Source organism: Microdochium trichocladiopsis (assembly GCF_020744255.1).
Source record: "Microdochium trichocladiopsis strain MPI-CAGE-CH-0230 chromosome Unknown B0I36scaffold_6, whole genome shotgun sequence".
NCBI classification, from domain to species: domain Eukaryota; kingdom Fungi; phylum Ascomycota; class Sordariomycetes; order Xylariales; family Microdochiaceae; genus Microdochium; species Microdochium trichocladiopsis.
Genome location: NW_025763549.1, coordinates 659,325 through 674,401, shown reverse-complemented (window position 1 = coordinate 674,401; position 15,077 = coordinate 659,325). Strand labels below are relative to the sequence as shown.

At 56.0% G+C, this 15,077-nt stretch overlaps 6 protein-coding genes and 1 non-coding gene across 7 annotated transcripts; 3 read left to right on the top strand and 4 right to left on the bottom strand.

Moving 5' to 3' along the window:
• Positions 1-116: 116 nt before the first annotated feature.
• Positions 117-1,782, top strand: B0I36DRAFT_374656 (major facilitator superfamily domain-containing protein; the record flags this gene model as incomplete). Its single annotated transcript, XM_046160298.1, has 4 exons — positions 117-829; positions 896-1,022; positions 1,111-1,589; positions 1,707-1,782. The coding sequence occupies 4 exons, from the start codon at positions 117-119 to the stop codon at positions 1,780-1,782; spliced, it is 1,395 nt and encodes a 464-aa protein (XP_046011277.1).
• On the bottom strand, positions 1,453-2,352 carry B0I36DRAFT_324814 (uncharacterized protein). Its single transcript, XM_046154164.1, has 2 exons — positions 1,739-2,352; positions 1,453-1,653 (listed from the first exon to the last, which is right to left on the bottom strand). Exon 1 carries the CDS (start codon positions 2,109-2,111, stop codon positions 1,797-1,799), a length of 315 nt encoding a protein of 104 aa, XP_046011276.1. The 5' UTR covers positions 2,112-2,352; the 3' UTR covers positions 1,453-1,653; positions 1,739-1,796.
• On the bottom strand, positions 1,934-2,005 carry B0I36DRAFT_t93. Its single transcript has one exon. It is a non-coding gene; the product is annotated as a tRNA-Asp (tRNA).
• Positions 2,353-2,515: 163 nt separating the features above from the next.
• On the bottom strand, positions 2,516-3,819 carry B0I36DRAFT_245721 (uncharacterized protein; the record flags this gene model as incomplete). Its single annotated transcript, XM_046150176.1, has 3 exons — positions 2,516-2,808; positions 3,043-3,362; positions 3,431-3,819. The coding sequence occupies 3 exons, from the start codon at positions 3,817-3,819 to the stop codon at positions 2,516-2,518; spliced, it is 1,002 nt and encodes a 333-aa protein (XP_046011275.1).
• Positions 3,820-7,390: 3,571 nt separating this feature from the next.
• B0I36DRAFT_431897 (uncharacterized protein) lies at positions 7,391-8,374 on the top strand (the record flags this gene model as incomplete). The annotated part of the gene is made up of 2 exons (XM_046162601.1): positions 7,391-8,150; positions 8,358-8,374. Exons 1-2 carry the CDS (start codon positions 7,433-7,435, stop codon positions 8,372-8,374), a joined length of 735 nt encoding a protein of 244 aa, XP_046011274.1. The 5' UTR covers positions 7,391-7,432.
• Positions 8,375-8,743: 369 nt separating this feature from the next.
• On the bottom strand, positions 8,744-10,732 carry B0I36DRAFT_349943 (ankyrin repeat-containing domain protein; the record flags this gene model as incomplete). The annotated part of the gene is made up of 1 exon (XM_046156847.1): positions 8,744-10,732. The coding sequence occupies one exon, from the start codon at positions 10,730-10,732 to the stop codon at positions 8,744-8,746; it is 1,989 nt and encodes a 662-aa protein (XP_046011273.1).
• An 807-nt stretch (positions 10,733-11,539) lies between these two features.
• B0I36DRAFT_431896 (3-oxoacyl-reductase) lies at positions 11,540-12,479 on the top strand (the record flags this gene model as incomplete). Its single annotated transcript, XM_046162600.1, has 2 exons — positions 11,540-12,114; positions 12,186-12,479. 2 exons carry the CDS (start codon positions 11,540-11,542, stop codon positions 12,388-12,390), a joined length of 780 nt encoding a protein of 259 aa, XP_046011272.1. The 3' UTR covers positions 12,391-12,479.
• Between the last annotated feature and the right edge of the window lie 2,598 nt (positions 12,480-15,077).

Here is a 15,077-nt window from a genome sequence, read left to right as displayed (position 1 = left end):
GGCCGAGAATGACGGCACCAGAGCAAGAACGTCAACTTGCTTCTCCTCCCCCAGGAGTCAGGTTGTCGCGGGACGGACTACCTAGCTACAATCCGACACCAATAGATAGCACCAGCATGACCATGGAGAAGCTCGAAACTGCACAATACCATAGTCACTCAGACACGAAGGAGCCAGGCCACCACGACAACAACAATGCAATCCCCCCATCTCCATATTCATCGTTACCACCACCAGCACCACCACCAGCAAGCCCCTATCGCGCCTGGGCCCAAGTCGTCGTCGCCCACCTCGGCTCCTTCAACAGCTGGGGATACATGAACTCGTTCGGGCTCTTCCAGTCCTATTACGCGACCTCCCTCCTCCCGCCCACCACGGCCCCCTCCTCCATAAGCTGGATCGGCTCGATCCAGATCTTCCTCGCCTTTGGTGTGGGCTCCGTGTCCGGTCGCGCCCTCGACGCAGGCCACCTGCGCGCCGTGGTCCTGGCCGGCTGCTGCCTCCAGATCCTCGCCATCATGACGGCGTCCGTGTCGACAGAGTACTACCAGCTCCTGCTGACCCAGGGCCTGTGCAAGGGGCTCGGGGACGGCTTGGTCTTCTGCCCCACGGTGGCCAACGTCCCGACGTACTTCCCCGCCGCGAGGAAAGGCGGGAAGCGGGCGGTCGCGATGGGCGTCGCGGCGAGCGGCACGGCCACGGGCGGGATCGTGTTCCCCCTGATCGCGCAGAGGCTCATGCCCAGCCTGGGGTACGGGTGGACCGTCCGGGTGATGGGGTTCATTGTGCTGTTCAACGCCGCGGTCATGCTGGCGCTCGTGCGGCCCAGGTTTGAGAAGTCACAGGCGGAGGAGGCGGAGGCTGAGGTGGGTGTAGATCCGGTGAAGGGGGAGAGGAAGAGCGTGATGGCCATGTTTAATGGGTTGTTTGACTGGTCCGCCTTTCGCGACGAGCCAGCCTACGCGCTCTTCTGTGCGGGCATGTTTTGCGCGTGGCTGGCGCTGTACTTTGCGTTCTACTATGTGAGTCATGGTCCCTCCTGGTTTTTTGCTTTCTTTCCCAAGCATCAGAGGTGCTTACAAGAGGATTCATCTTCACCAAACAAACCAGGTCACGCCCTTTGGCAAAACCTTTATTGGCATCGACACCTCCCTGTCCCTGACGCTGCTGCTCATCATGAACGCCATCGGCGCCCCGAGCCGCGTCCTCTTCGGCGTGATATCCGACAGGCTGCTCGGCCCGCTCCGCGCGCTCATCCTGGCCGTCTCGTGCACGGGCGCCGTCTTCTACGCCTGGACCGCGGTCCGCGACCTGCCGGCGCTCGTCGCCTTCTGCTGCCTGTACGGCTTCTTCGCGGCGGCCTGCCAGGGCCTGTTCCCCGCCACGTGCGCCAACCTGACGGCCGACCCCAAGAAGATGGGCGCCAGGACGGGCATGGCCTTTGCGGTGGTCTCGGTGGCCACGCTGGTCGGGCCGCCGATTGGCGGGGCGTTGGTGCAGGCCAGGCAGGGAGGGGAGTATCTGTATGCGCAGGTGTTTGGGGGCTCGGTGCTTGTTTTTGGGGCCGCGCTCTTGGTGCTTTCGGGATGGTGGGCGCGGAGGGGAGGCGGAAGCGGGAAGGGTGATGCTGTGTCCGTCGACAACGACGAATAAGTAAGTAGCTATGACATTTGGAAGGCACCTTGGAGGCAAATCAAACCATACAGGACTAATTGTCTGAGCCGTATTCCAAAACCAGAGATTTCCGAGGTGCATAAAGCAGCGACAGCATTCCCTGAGTGAACCTCTCTTGGTTCTCACGCAAAACTCCCCAGCAGCTCACACTGCGCAAAAGCATGGACTTGTACGAAGATGCAGGATGTTTTCGCAAAAGGAACTGTACAAAAAATGCAAAAGAATATCCCGGTGTGTTCACCGGATGATGTTGCTAGTGCTCTCGATCGGGGAATCGAACCCCGGCCACCTGCGTGACAAGCAGGTATCCTGACCACTAGACCAATCGAGATTGGACGATTTGATTGGTTGTGCTGGGGCTTATTTGAAATTATTTCTACAACATGCGAGGGGCAGAAATGAATAGCATCAAGGGCTGTGTGGTCGCTTGAGAACATGGTGATGCAGGGCCCAAAGGGAAAGAGGCAACCACTGCCGATGCTGGGCTTTAGATAGGCGGAATACTCTTCGCTTAGTGGATTTGCAGTCTGTCGACTTTGGGGAGGGATGCAACGGCGCGAATCTTAGCGGTCTGTTGGGACCATGTAGTTATACATCTCTCGAAGTTACCCTATTGTGGTGATACCAAGACCACCAAGTGGAAGGTAGAGTACACGAATGGAAAGTTGCAAAAGCGAATGTTCACACTAACCATGAAAGCTGATTCTGATACACAACCAACAACTGTTCGGCTTTACGGACTATAACGTTCTCCCGCTTGTATAATAACTTATTGCATTTAACACTTTCGCAATTACAATTACAGAACCTCAACTTTCTGATCCCTCATTGGAAACATCATTCATTTCATGAATCCGGCCTTTCCATCGCCATCCGAATCCTTAAGCGGGTTGAGCTTGTCCAGCAAGCTAGGCTTCTTGTGCGCATCACCCTTGACCGGGTTGCCCCCGGCATCGCGGTACGTGCCATCACCGCCAGAGCTCACCTTGTGCTGCTCGGAGCGCGGGACGGCGCTCATGCCCGACGCGGAGCCGCTCATGCCGCCGACGCCCGAGCCGCCGGTGCCGGGGAGGTTGCTCGCGGCGCCGGTGCCCGGATTGCCGGTGCGCACGCCGGCGATGGTGTTGTGCGCGGCTGATCCGTCCCGGACGCTGGTGTTGGGCGCCGTCGAGCTGGTAGGGCGCATGTTGCCGGTCGGGGCGCCGGCCGTGTAGTAGTTCTTGTTGGCGCGGTCGTTGGTGTCGTCAGCGTCGGACGAGCTGTAGGACGAGTTGCTGGCCGTGCGCTTGTGGTGGCGGCGGCGACGACCACCAGCGCCAACCGCGCTGGCAATAGCACCGAGACCGCCGGCCTTGGCTGCCGTGCTACCGCCGGTGGACGAGGAGTTGTGGTGGCGCTGGTCGGCGCCATGACCCGCGCCGACGACTCCGCCGCGGGTGCCGGTCTCGATCTTGCCATCGGTAGTGGGCTCGCCGTCGTAATGGTAGTGGTGCTCGTGGGGCTTGATGTCATGGCCAAAAGTGCCACCCTTGGACTTGAACTCATTCATGGAGATGGCAGGGAGGGTAGTTGCCGCGTGGTGCTGGGCCTGCTCGTGATGTGTCTCGTGGATAGGAACTGTGGTGTGCACGACTGTGGGCTGCACAGTCTCGCGCTGGATCACGGGCTGCACCGTCTCGTGGATGTGGCTGCGTAAAGGGGGGAGTGTTGTTAGTCATGTTGGCAGGATCTAGCAGGGGGTCTGCCTGGTACGTACTGGTGGTGGTGCTCGCCCTCGACGACAGGAGCAGTGGTCTTTGTGTGCACAGTAGGCTCGACGACCCTCTCATCCTTGAACTTGGCCTGTTGAGAAGCAAGAGCCTGCTTGGTGGCGTCGTGGTTGCGCTTGTCAAACTCGCGGTGCTCGACACCGGCAACCTGGTGATGGTGCTCCTCGGGCAGGACCTGGCGATCCTGCACGGGCTGGACGGTGTTGTGGTAGTGGTCGTGGTGAATCTCACGGTCTACGGCCGTGTTGACCTCCTCCTGATGTGTCTTCTTGACATTCTCATGGACCACAGCAGGCTTGATCGACTCGTGAACCTCGGTCTCGTGGTGGCCCGAGCGCGCCACAAATCCCTTGACGGCTTCCTTGGTCTTGTTCATGTTGTCGACTAATTATTGGGAAACTGTAGAGTTGTAAATGTTAGATGATGGTGCAGATGGTAGGAGCAAAGTATGACGACGACTTACGACAGGCCTCAATGGCCCCGGGTTATATATGCGTCAAGGAAACCTTGTATGCGAGAGAAACACCCACGGAAGCTTCCAAATCGACTCCAGAATTGACATGATAGGCTCATTGCAGCAATGTCGTGCAGACTAGCAGCATTGTCGTCATGGTGACCATGACTGATGAAGCTTGTTACCTGCCTTGGTTTTTAGGCTGCGGCGCTTGTGGCACTTGCGGAAGTCGTAGTCTAGTGTACCATGAACGAACAGCTCAAGGCAGATTATTCGATCCAAGGGATCGTGACGATGACATCCATGCATGCCATCAGTGGTAGGAACTGCCGGAGCCCTAGCCAGACATTGCTGACCTCATCGTACATGTCTCCCGGAGAGGCTGATCCGCTGTGTCGGTCTATGTGCCGTAGTCAGCTCTGTCAGGGGTCTCGGGCAGTTGCGTCAATGTATCGTTTGGCAGATCTTGGCTGCGTCTGACATGCGGACTTGCATTCCAGTTGCAGTTCGGCGGCTGCTGTGTGCGCAAGGTGTACGAGGTGCTTTGCTGCTGGGCTGGCTGTAATGGGAGAAGTGCCACGCGGCGACGGAGATCGTCATCACGCATGTGGGGTGGGCAGCATCTGGAACATGCCGATTTCGTGTGTTGCGAAGTGCAGCGCAGCCAAAGAGTCTATGACACCTGCGTGCTGGATGCAGGCTAGTGTGGGCGATGTCATTGTTTACGTGGTCCAGTCTGTGCCGACTGAGGAAACAGTAAGAAGAACAGTACAGTGCCGAAAGTCAATTAGACCAGCTTGCGCCCAGGCGGGCCTTCAACTTCTGTGGCTGGTTTAGTTCATCGGAACAGCCCGAAAGGCCTGTCGATCAGCCGACACCCTCTCGGCTGCAGAACATGAATGTATTGCCCAAGCCTTGCTTGTACCATAGTAGGTCACCTCCGCATGCAGATGGCGTGATGCTTACGCAAAGGAGTTGTCAGCCTCGAGCTGGCGCTGGAACAATATTGGCCGAATCTTGAAGCAAGGATGACGACGAGCTGCACTCCGATCGCCCCAGCACTAAGCTTAAAGTACGGATGGACCATCGATCTCGCCCAATGCCCAATCAGCTATGTCCGATGGAGTGGTGCGTGGGGATGGACCCTGGTACTGGTAGTCTAGCTGGCTGGCGATTCCAAGGATCCCCCCGGCGAGTTGGCTGGCCCATTACGGCACCCCGGTGAAAGGAGGATCTTGTCCGGACGGGTCTCCAAGCTTACCAGTTCAGTGACAAGCCCGATGGCACAGCGACGGCCAAGAGAAAAAGCATTTGGCTGGTAAAGGCTGGAACAGCACAACCCACCCCAGACCCCCCGTCTGCGGCGGTGCTGGCGGGGGCTAAATTAGCCAGCGCGCGGAAGCGGCGGGCGCTCTTGGTCGGATCCACGCCCAGGCTAGGGACGAATCCGGCAGGGTGTCTTGGATGTGGGCGTCGTCTTTATTACTACTGATCAGGTCCAAATTAATCCGGCCCAAGCCCCCCCACCAAAATTGGCTGCACAGTACTTGCACACGACAAAAGGCCACAGAACCGTCAAACGAGGTCAGAATCGAGTAGTAATTATTGCATTTTGAAGCTGGCGATGGCGGCTTCAATATTTGGTGTATCCTCCGCGCGCACGGGCCACTGCGCGAAGGCGACGGTCCATTGTAGTGAGGACCTTTGTGATCAGCCGTTCCGGCACTGCTGCCCACGCCGACTTCAAACACTCCTCAAATTGGGAGGTATCACCGTCGTTTCTTTTGAGGGCCATAATGTTTGGAAACAGTTTTACTAGCTGGCGCTTCATTGAGGCCCAAATGTGCTCAATTGGGTTGAGATCTGGCGAGTGTGCTGGCCAGTCTGGTAGTACCGCAATGCCCCTGACGGCGAGCCAATCCATAGTACTCTCTGCGCAATGAATTGCTGCATTATCCTGCTGAAATACCTGCCAATCGTCGTATATTGGGATGAAGCCATCGCGTAATGCCTTCTGATAACTCCAGGCCGTATAGCCCTTCTTTCGCTTGTTAGGATCTGGCTGCGGTTCGCGCTGCATTATCACCAACTCTGACCGGCACCCCACGCCGTTCTTCAGGTATATGGCACCCCAAACCATAATGGATAGGTTCGCCTTAACGTGCGATTTAAGGTTAACGAACTGGTCGTCCCATTTCTCGCTTGGGAAGCGGAATACCCATTGCGCGGGTGCGTTCGTGGAGTTCTGGCAGGACGACTCATCCGTGAAAATCACCTAGATCAAGTCAGGATAATCCCACCAACTTCACTTACACGTACCTCCTGCAATTCGTCGACTTTTGGTAGCCACTCTCTTGCAAATGCAAGCCTAGCTCTTCGTGCTTCTTTAGATAGCGGAATCCTCTTCTGAGCTTTCCACTTACGTAGCTTAGCTTCGTGAATGATGCGCTTTATAGATGTCTTGGAGATCTGGAAGGGCATGGCTTGTATGATCTCTGGCCACGTCGCTTTTCGCTTGCGTTTGACGATAGTTAGTACGCGCCTTCTCTGGGCATTTGTGAATCCATTGCGACCATTCCGAGGCGATTTGGCTAGGTTGCCGTTGTTTTTCCAGTCCGAGATAATGCGGGTGATTGTTGACTTGGAGGCCCGCGTAAGCTCGGCAATGCGGCGGTGCGTTACACCTGCGAAATGGGCGGCGCAGATAGCTGCTTTCTTCTTAGGAGTGAAATCCTGCTTCGGCAGCCTATCGGCGCACACTCCAGCAACAAAATCATCCATGATAACCTCAAAATGCGCTCGAAATGGTGGTTTTGAAGAAGGGAGGGTTTGCAGGTGGCGCGACGCGTTCGCGTCGGTGGGGTGGTTGGGCCGGATTATTCTGGGCCCCAACTGTAGTCTTGCTCCTTGCTTTGGCTAACCACACCACAAGACGACGTGCCAAGCCCACGTCACATTCTCGACGACGTCAGCAATGTGTCAGTTGTCTGTAGCACGAATAGGGCACGCTCCGCAGGCACATCATGGACATTGTCTTGCTTTTCCCGGAAAAGCTTTCAAGAAGAGATATCGTGATTGTTCACACACCATTGTGGTGTCCCCTTGGCTCAATAGCAACCACCATCCGCTTACCGTCCAGACAAATCCCAGCCTCGTCGCAGGCACTCCAGGCCGGCTTTACAGTTTGGCAGGCAAGACCCTCACAAACTCTAAGTGTGGTTGCGGGCACTTATTCTCGTCCGTACGGGGACAGCCCCTGCCGCCGCACACGGGCGACGCTGCCTTTATGTGCATGAACAAGGCAGGCCAAGTTATTCTCGATCCCGGCCAGTGACTCTGCGAGACTTGCGATCTCAAACTCTTTACTTCTTTCCAAACTCTTTCTTCCAATGCCGTGACTGAGGCTGCGGACCACTGCAGCCATTTACTTTGCACTCTGGCTTGCGCCTATCGGACTCCCGCTCGAGATCGCCAATACGTCCGTCGCATACTGGTAGACACAGACTGAGCAATAGGCCTGGGATCTGCGGCACGGATGAGCATGGCCCAGCCAGCTCCTCTAAAGAAGCGGCTTCAGTTCGCGCTGCGTCGCTCGTTGAGCAAGTTCCGCCATGATGGACCTCCGCCCGTGCCACCAAAGGATGACAAGACCCCGCTGCCGAAAAAGTTCCCTTCGTATTACTCCTTCAAGCACAGCCAGCCGGAGCGCGATGGCAGGCATTACCGCCAGCAGTCGCTCACCACCTACGATGTCGCGGCCGCGGCCAAGGAGTTTCCGACCCCGCCGAAGGAAACAAAGCCGACGATAGGCACCGAGCCGCCCTTCCTCAAGTTGCCCAGCCAGGACGACCAGCCACTGATGCCCCGGGAGGAGCTCATGGTGCTGAAGGCCGAGCCCGTCGGCGTCGCGAGCTCGGAACCCAGGAACAATGAGCGGCAGATGTACCGACAGCAGAGTAATTGCATCGCCAGCGTATTCGACCTCGACAAAGAGCTTGAGCAGCAGCAGCAGCAGCTGGAGAAACAGATGCAGGAGCTGAATATCGGGAAACAACAGCCACAGCAGCAAAGTACAGGCCAAGAGACTTGGGATTCTGATGAAGCCGTTGGGGCCGGACAAGACATGGATAGGACTGGCAATCACGGTAGCCTGCCTGTGACTCCTGCCGCCACGGATGAGGGAGTAAACAAATATACGTTCCCGGAGGCGACACCATCTGACACGGTAGACAAGGCCGTCGTGACTGCTACGCGTAAGTTTTGACTTTGAGTGGCCTGCTGTTGGAGTAGAAGAGAAGCCCTCTGGCGCTCCATTGGAGCTCAGATCCTTGTCCTTCACTGCTCTAGTTTTACTAACGTGTCCATTCAGCCGCTGTACATGAGCATGTCCAACGACCCGTCCACGAAATTGTGCAGGAGCGGGTCCATCGCGACATCCACCACTACGACGAGCATTATAGGATCCAACCGGTACTAGATCTCAAGGTCCTGCCCACGCGGCACATCTTCATAGATTCGCAAGGCAACGCATCGGAACTGCACTTTGAGGGAGGGAAGCCACCGCCAGGGTTCCAATTTGGCGGACCGTTTTGATGAACTCATGGGTTTCAGAGTGATTCCTTGCACATTTGAAAATAGTCGATTTGGTTTTGGGATCTTGAAGTGCGACATGGTGTATTTTCAGACCTTTCTTGTTATATAATTCAATACGATGGGCTTTTCGCAACGCGGTTCAACATGCGTTTTATTGTGGAGTAACGTCTATTCTGCTTGATAGCCTGACTTGGCGCCGTATTTCGAGGCAAAACCTTCATGGAACATGATATCCATCATCCCCTGGTCTTTGTCAGGTCTCTGTGACCACAATCCTTCTGCCTCTTCGCCGAAGCAGCTTGCTCCTCGTGACAGAGCGCCGCGGTGGCAATTCCAGGGGCCTCATCCCCTCGACACCATGCTCTCCAAGCAGACGGACAATCTCCTCTGCATGATCGCCCATCCCCCAAGCGTGCTGGAGCAGTAACGGGTCAAGCCTCGCTGCTAGCTTGACATCCGCCCCGTGCTCTATCAGTATCTTGACGATCTCAACGACGCCATGGCGCATCACGACCATGAGAGGCGTCTCCTTCAGCTCGAGAGGGGGCCCGACTTCATTCGCATCCGTTCCACGGGCTTCCTCCTCTGCAGCAGCGAGAGCATCAACCTCGGCACCCTGGCCTAGCAGGAACGATACCCCCTCTGTGAACCCTACAACAACCGCCTGCATCAGGGGCGTCCGCCCCAGGTTGTCCCTCGTCTCCAGCTCGGCGCCGCGCTGAATCAAGTCTCGCGCGACCTCCAAGGAGAAGCCGCTCACCGCGTGTGCCAGAGCACTTATACCGAACACGTCAACCGTCTGGGCAGCAGCCTTCCGCTCCCGGAGCAAATGAATTGCGAGTTCCACATCCTGCTCGTGCATGGCCTTCAACAGCGCGTCCATGCCATCCCGGCCCCGTGCCGTGACGCTCGCGCCGTATCTGAGCAGGGTCAGACAAACCTCCGGGTCCAGGCCGGCCTCGATGGCGGTGAGCAGCGGGGTCTCGCCCGTTCTTGGGTGCAAGGAGTCGACCTGAGCGCCGGCTTCGAGGAGTATGCCTATCGCGATTGCGTCGTTCTCAGGTACCCATCCCCTGCCACCGGAGTTGCTGGGCGGTGGGCTCCAGGGTTCCATTATGCGGCGCATCAGCGGTGTCAGACCGTCGGGACTCAGTACGTCCGGGTCGACGTTGTACTCATCAATGAGAATCTTGATCGCGGCAGAGCTGCAGAGATACAGCACTTCATTGAGCTGATAGTCCGCGATATCCAGCAAGCGGGGCGTGCTCCGGGTCCCGGGATGTTGCACAACCTCTGCTGCTGTGTGTCGAACCTGGCCCTTGAGCGTAATGGCTTCAAGAAGCTGTCTGAAGATCGCGAGGTCACGCTCAAGAAATTCCGTGGTACTAAAAACGTCCGCCCGAACGTTATTGGCCGATGTGGTGAGACTGTTTTGCTTGTTGTCGCGGGCCATGGCCAGGACGTCGGCCCCGAGGGCGAGGAGGGTCCGAACGGCGCCGGAGCGGCCAGCCTCGACCGCGGCGCACAGGGGGGTCAAGCCCTCTCCGTCCCTTGCCTCCAAGTCGGCCCCATAATCCAGCAGGAAGTGAATCATGTCGCTCTGGTCTTCTGCGGCAGCTCTGTGCAGAGCAGTTTTCCCACAACCTTCGCGTACATGGATCAGCTTTGAGGGGTTCCGCGGTGTCTTTCCACTTTGGTCCCGCGACTGCCCCGTACCACTGACGCGACCCGGAGTCCGCAGAAAGTCGTCGTGCGCTTGTTCCAGCAGCAGCCGTGCAATCTCCTGGTTGCCATCCGCAGCCGCGCGCGTCACGCAATTGTCGTACCAAGGGACGTGGGACACCGGACTGGCGCCGTACTCAAGTAGCAGCTTGACCATGGGGGCATCTTGGCGAGTGACCGCCCAGGCGAGCGGTGTGCTGCCGTTTATCCCGCGCCGCCAATATTCCTCGACGAATTCGTTGACGTTCGCACCGCACCTCAGCGCCCTCTCAGCGACCTGGACAAGTCCCTTTCGGGACGCATACCACAAGGGCGCACCGCCTGCTGCGCCGGACCGGATGTGACGGGCATAGGCAAAGTCGATGATGGTGGTGCAGTAGTGACGGCTTGTGTATGCCAGGCCACACACGGCGTCGCGTGTGGAGAGATGACTGACAATCTTGAGGATGAGCTCTGTGGGCAGGATAGCGAGGCCAGGACTTGGAGCGGCCATCGAGAGGCGAGGAGACATGCTCGTCATGTTGTTCCAAGCCCATCGATTTATATTGTGGTAGAGTATTGGTGATGACGGCGGGGGGTTTGGGGGCTGATGGTAGTACCATTGTTTTCATACGAACGGCGCTGTACAGGGGACATCATTCTTCTGCGTCGTTAGTGGTTGGATTTCAGGACGGTGGTAGTTGAGGTCCCAGGCAACAGCAATTTGTTATCTTGTCTGGAGGGAGTACCCTCGACCACTGGGATGACACTGCAGGTTCTGAATCCTACTTGGCCCACACGGAAGGCCTGGACAGAAAGAGTCCTGTTCTTGATGTCGTTCATGGTGGAGACCATTGCAAGAAAGAGACCCAGCCTCTGCAGAATTTGACGCGGCCATCCATCACGTCAGCTCGGGAACGGACCTCGATTTTCGCAATAGCATTCGGATGCGAGCCACGGACGGCACCTGCAGCGGTTGTGGGCTTGTTAGTATGATTCTGTGAGTTGCAGACAAAAATTGGTACAACTTTGCAGAACCGTGCCCGGATTGGAGGACTCTGTAAGAAAACATGCAGTTGAATTCAAGCGCACAACATTCATTCTACATTGACCGATGACTGGTCTGTTGGCGAGCAGCGGCCCGCAGTGAACGGCTTGCTGCAAGCGGGCTAGAGTGACTTCTCCGCACGACGACGGATCCCGGCTATGCATAGCCGCGGATTGACCTGCCTTATACTCTATTTCCGAGGGCGACTACCATCGCTTGTCATTTCTTTCATGTGTGCTCTGGCAAGGCATCTGCCCTTCTAATCGCTACAGTCAGCAGGCTTCAGACGCATCCTTCGACATGACATTCAACGCACAGTTCGACGGCAAGGTCATTGCCATTACTGGCGGCGCATCTGGCATCGGACTCGCGACAGCACACTTGCTCGCCAGCCGCGGCGCCAAGATCTCCCTCGCCGACATCCAAAAGGACGCACTGGACAAGACAAAAGCGGACATCGAGGCGCGAATCAGTGGCGCGCAGGTCATGACGCAGGTCGTCGACGTGCGCCACTACGATCAGGTCGACAGCTGGATCAAGGCGACAGTAGAGAAATTCGGCCGGCTGGACGGGGCGGCCAACCTGGCGGGCGTCATCTCCAAATACATCTCCATCAAGCCGCTGTCAGAGCAGGACTTTGAGATGTGGGACTTTGTCATTGGCGTCAACCTGACAGGCGTGATGCACTGCATGCGCTCGCAGCTGCGCATCATGGCGGACGGGGGCGCCATCGTCAATGCCTCGTCCATTGCCGGCAACACCGGGCGCGCCTGCAACAGCGACTACACTGCGTCCAAGCATGGCGTGATTGGTCTGACGAGGTCTGCCGCGAAGGAGGTGGGCGGGCAAAACATCAGAGTCAATGCGATCTGCCCGTACGTGCTCTCATGCGTCAATTCTCGTGTGTCCCATGCCGGACATGTGCTGACAACCAGTTGCTTGATAGTGGCTACATTGCGACGCCAATGGTCGCAAAGTCCAAGGAGATTGCGCATGGGACTGCCGACGTGCAACGGGATATGTCCTTCATTGGTCTCGGGCGCGAAGGCAAGCCTGAAGAGGTGGCCAAGCTAATTGCGTTCCTGCTCAGCGACGATGCGTCATACATCAGCGGCGCCAATATTGCAATTGACGGAGCTTGGAATTGTTGATAGCCTATGAACCGTTGATTAATGCCAATTGCCAGCCGCATTGTGCCTCCTTTTGGGATGATAGCTCGTCTCTGCTTTCACAGACTGCCAGACCAGCTAGCAACCTGAGGACTCAATATTGCACTTTGAGGATCAACCCTTGTGACACACCGAGCCATTAATTTCTCTTGATCTATCTGCCTCCCCAGCCGGAGGCGGAGAGCACGCCGCCGATGGTGGTTTGCCTGAGTGGCTTGGCATCACTGCCGCGCCTCTCCCCGCTTCTTAGTTTACGCCAAGCCGGCCTCCCGAATAGAACCCATGCATGCGGGGAAGCTTTGGGGTATTGGCGGGCCATCGAGGCATGCCAATGCCTAATCTTATCCGCACTAAGCTACCACATCCTCTTTCTCCTGAGCATTTCCCGTAGCCACAATGCCCATCAATTAACTTGACTGTTCTGCGCCGCCTGTGCATTCTGCAAGCTCTTCAAAAACCGGTATTGATTGATTGCTTGGCTATGATGAGACGTGGAAATGTCCGCGTTCGTCAATATAATGGTTGATGACCAGAGCCTCAATCCGCAGCCTAGAGGTGCCTGTGCTTCTTAAATGCATTCTTTGATGCTGAGCGAGAGAGACAGAGACCCCCGCCCCTTTGCTGGCGATGGCAAGCTTGCCAAGAGCATGGCGACTACTACAAAAAGCCCAAGAACCTTCGGCTTGCGCATCTGAAGAAGCTCCGACGGTCGGGTTTCCTCAGTGACTGTAACGCAATGGCACACATGTAATGCAACTGTGTAACATCCGTATCGCAACAAGCAACAGAAACGACAAGGCAGTGTTAGAACGGCTAGAAGGGCCCGGAAACGTGCAAGAGGTGAGGCACTGGCAACTGAACTTGGGTCTATCGTTCGTCGATGATATTTCGTAAGGCTCAGATTTTGACGGCAAACGAGAAGTGGCCTATCTGACAAGCTGAACTCCCACATGTATGGAAAATTCAGTAAGTCCTGCCACTGTACTACGAGCAACAGGCTTATAAATATGTTTGAATGCAAGTGTTTCATAGTGACACATTCATCAAGGAGTTTCGATATGGCATCAAGTCTGAGGCTTGCGCAGATGCGTAGTCACTTTAGCGTCTTACAAGTCATTTGCTCAGCCAGACTACAAGAAGAGGTCGATGGAGCATCAATCCAGATCTGTAGGCCATATTAGCGACTAATAGAACGAAGGAACAGAGGCACTAGCACCATGCTCGTAGACTGTGTCCGCAGGATTTGGTCCTTGGTCAATGTCTGGACCTGCGTGGAGCCGAGCCAGTCGCGCCGGATGCTCAGATCCAGGGGCCGTTCAAAGTTCCAGGCTCTACAAAGACACGCTTGTCACAGCTAGTGATAGCCGCCCATGGCACAGGTCAGGTCTAGACCTGGCTGGGCGTGATGGATGGTGCGGGCTCAAAAGAAGATCGTCAGCCATCGGCTCCGAGCCTTGCAGGCACGTTCCAGGCGTAGCCATGCCAGTTCGCCACACCTTACTGAAAGCTCCTGGCATGTTCGTCCTGGTCACCCGTTCATGCATATATGTATGATTTCAGGAGAAAGAACTCTACCAGTCGTATCGGGCATCTACCAGAATTGATTCGCTCTCCAGCTGATTTTGCAGACTCTCAAGTAAGGAGCCTCCTGATCGCACCATTTTGCAAACGCAAGCCACTGTCCACCGAGACACAGAACTGGTGGTACTGAAGTCCATCTCGGATCGAGGTATCCGGCCTTGCCTGGGCGCGGATAAGCGGAAAGAACTTCAGCCCCGATTCCCGCACTGTAATAATCGGAAGATTTAGCTACATGTAATGTTACTAACGGGAAACAAGAAAAAGATGGGAGAATCAGGATCTGTGAGAACAGAAGTTCACCAGTCCAAAGATCGGCCACGTGGGTGTTCGTCGGGTAGCTCCAACCTTCGCAAGGAACACCTGGGCAAAACAACACAGTTGAACTCGAAATAGCATGAACTTCGAGCCTGCTTTCGATGAGACTACTTCTGGAGCAGAGCTGCAAGCTGCAGATCAAGTTCCTTGCTTTGTACCATCACTGGATCTTGATGCGAGCATACCTTTGTGATAGACCCCGACTCTCTTGTTTTTGCGGAAGCCCCGAGATTGCAAGTGCCGAAAGGGTATAAGACAAGCCCGTGGCCCTTGAAAGAGGTGAAGTCTACGCAGGTAGGTGCGCAAGCGACGACCCAATATCACCTCATCCCTATAAAAGAGAGAGTTGATTGAGCATGTGAATAGAAACGAAACGCGTTGTTCTGCTTCGCTCCGAGACCCCGATACTCCGACTGCCCACGATCTGCCTAGGGATATTTTGCCTTAAAACTTGCTGCATGCCTGCAGCGCTAACGGTGCATGAGATTCAGACGGAATCAATGCCCAGAAGATACGCGCAAAAGTGACACTCGCACAGATCTTCAGGGCATCACTGGTTTGAAAACTTTCAGGTTCACCCAGGGGAGTCGCACGTCTGCGCCTCTATCCACTTTACCCAATACCTATTCCTGCAAATTGCACACTTCAGCTTCAGAGTGCCCAAAGAAACCGTGTCCGTGGCGCAAATGAGAGATTGGTCCAATATTCTTAAGTCGACTTCAGTTTCCGCAACGATGAATTTGGACTTGTTTTGTGTCATGCCAGGGGGCGGG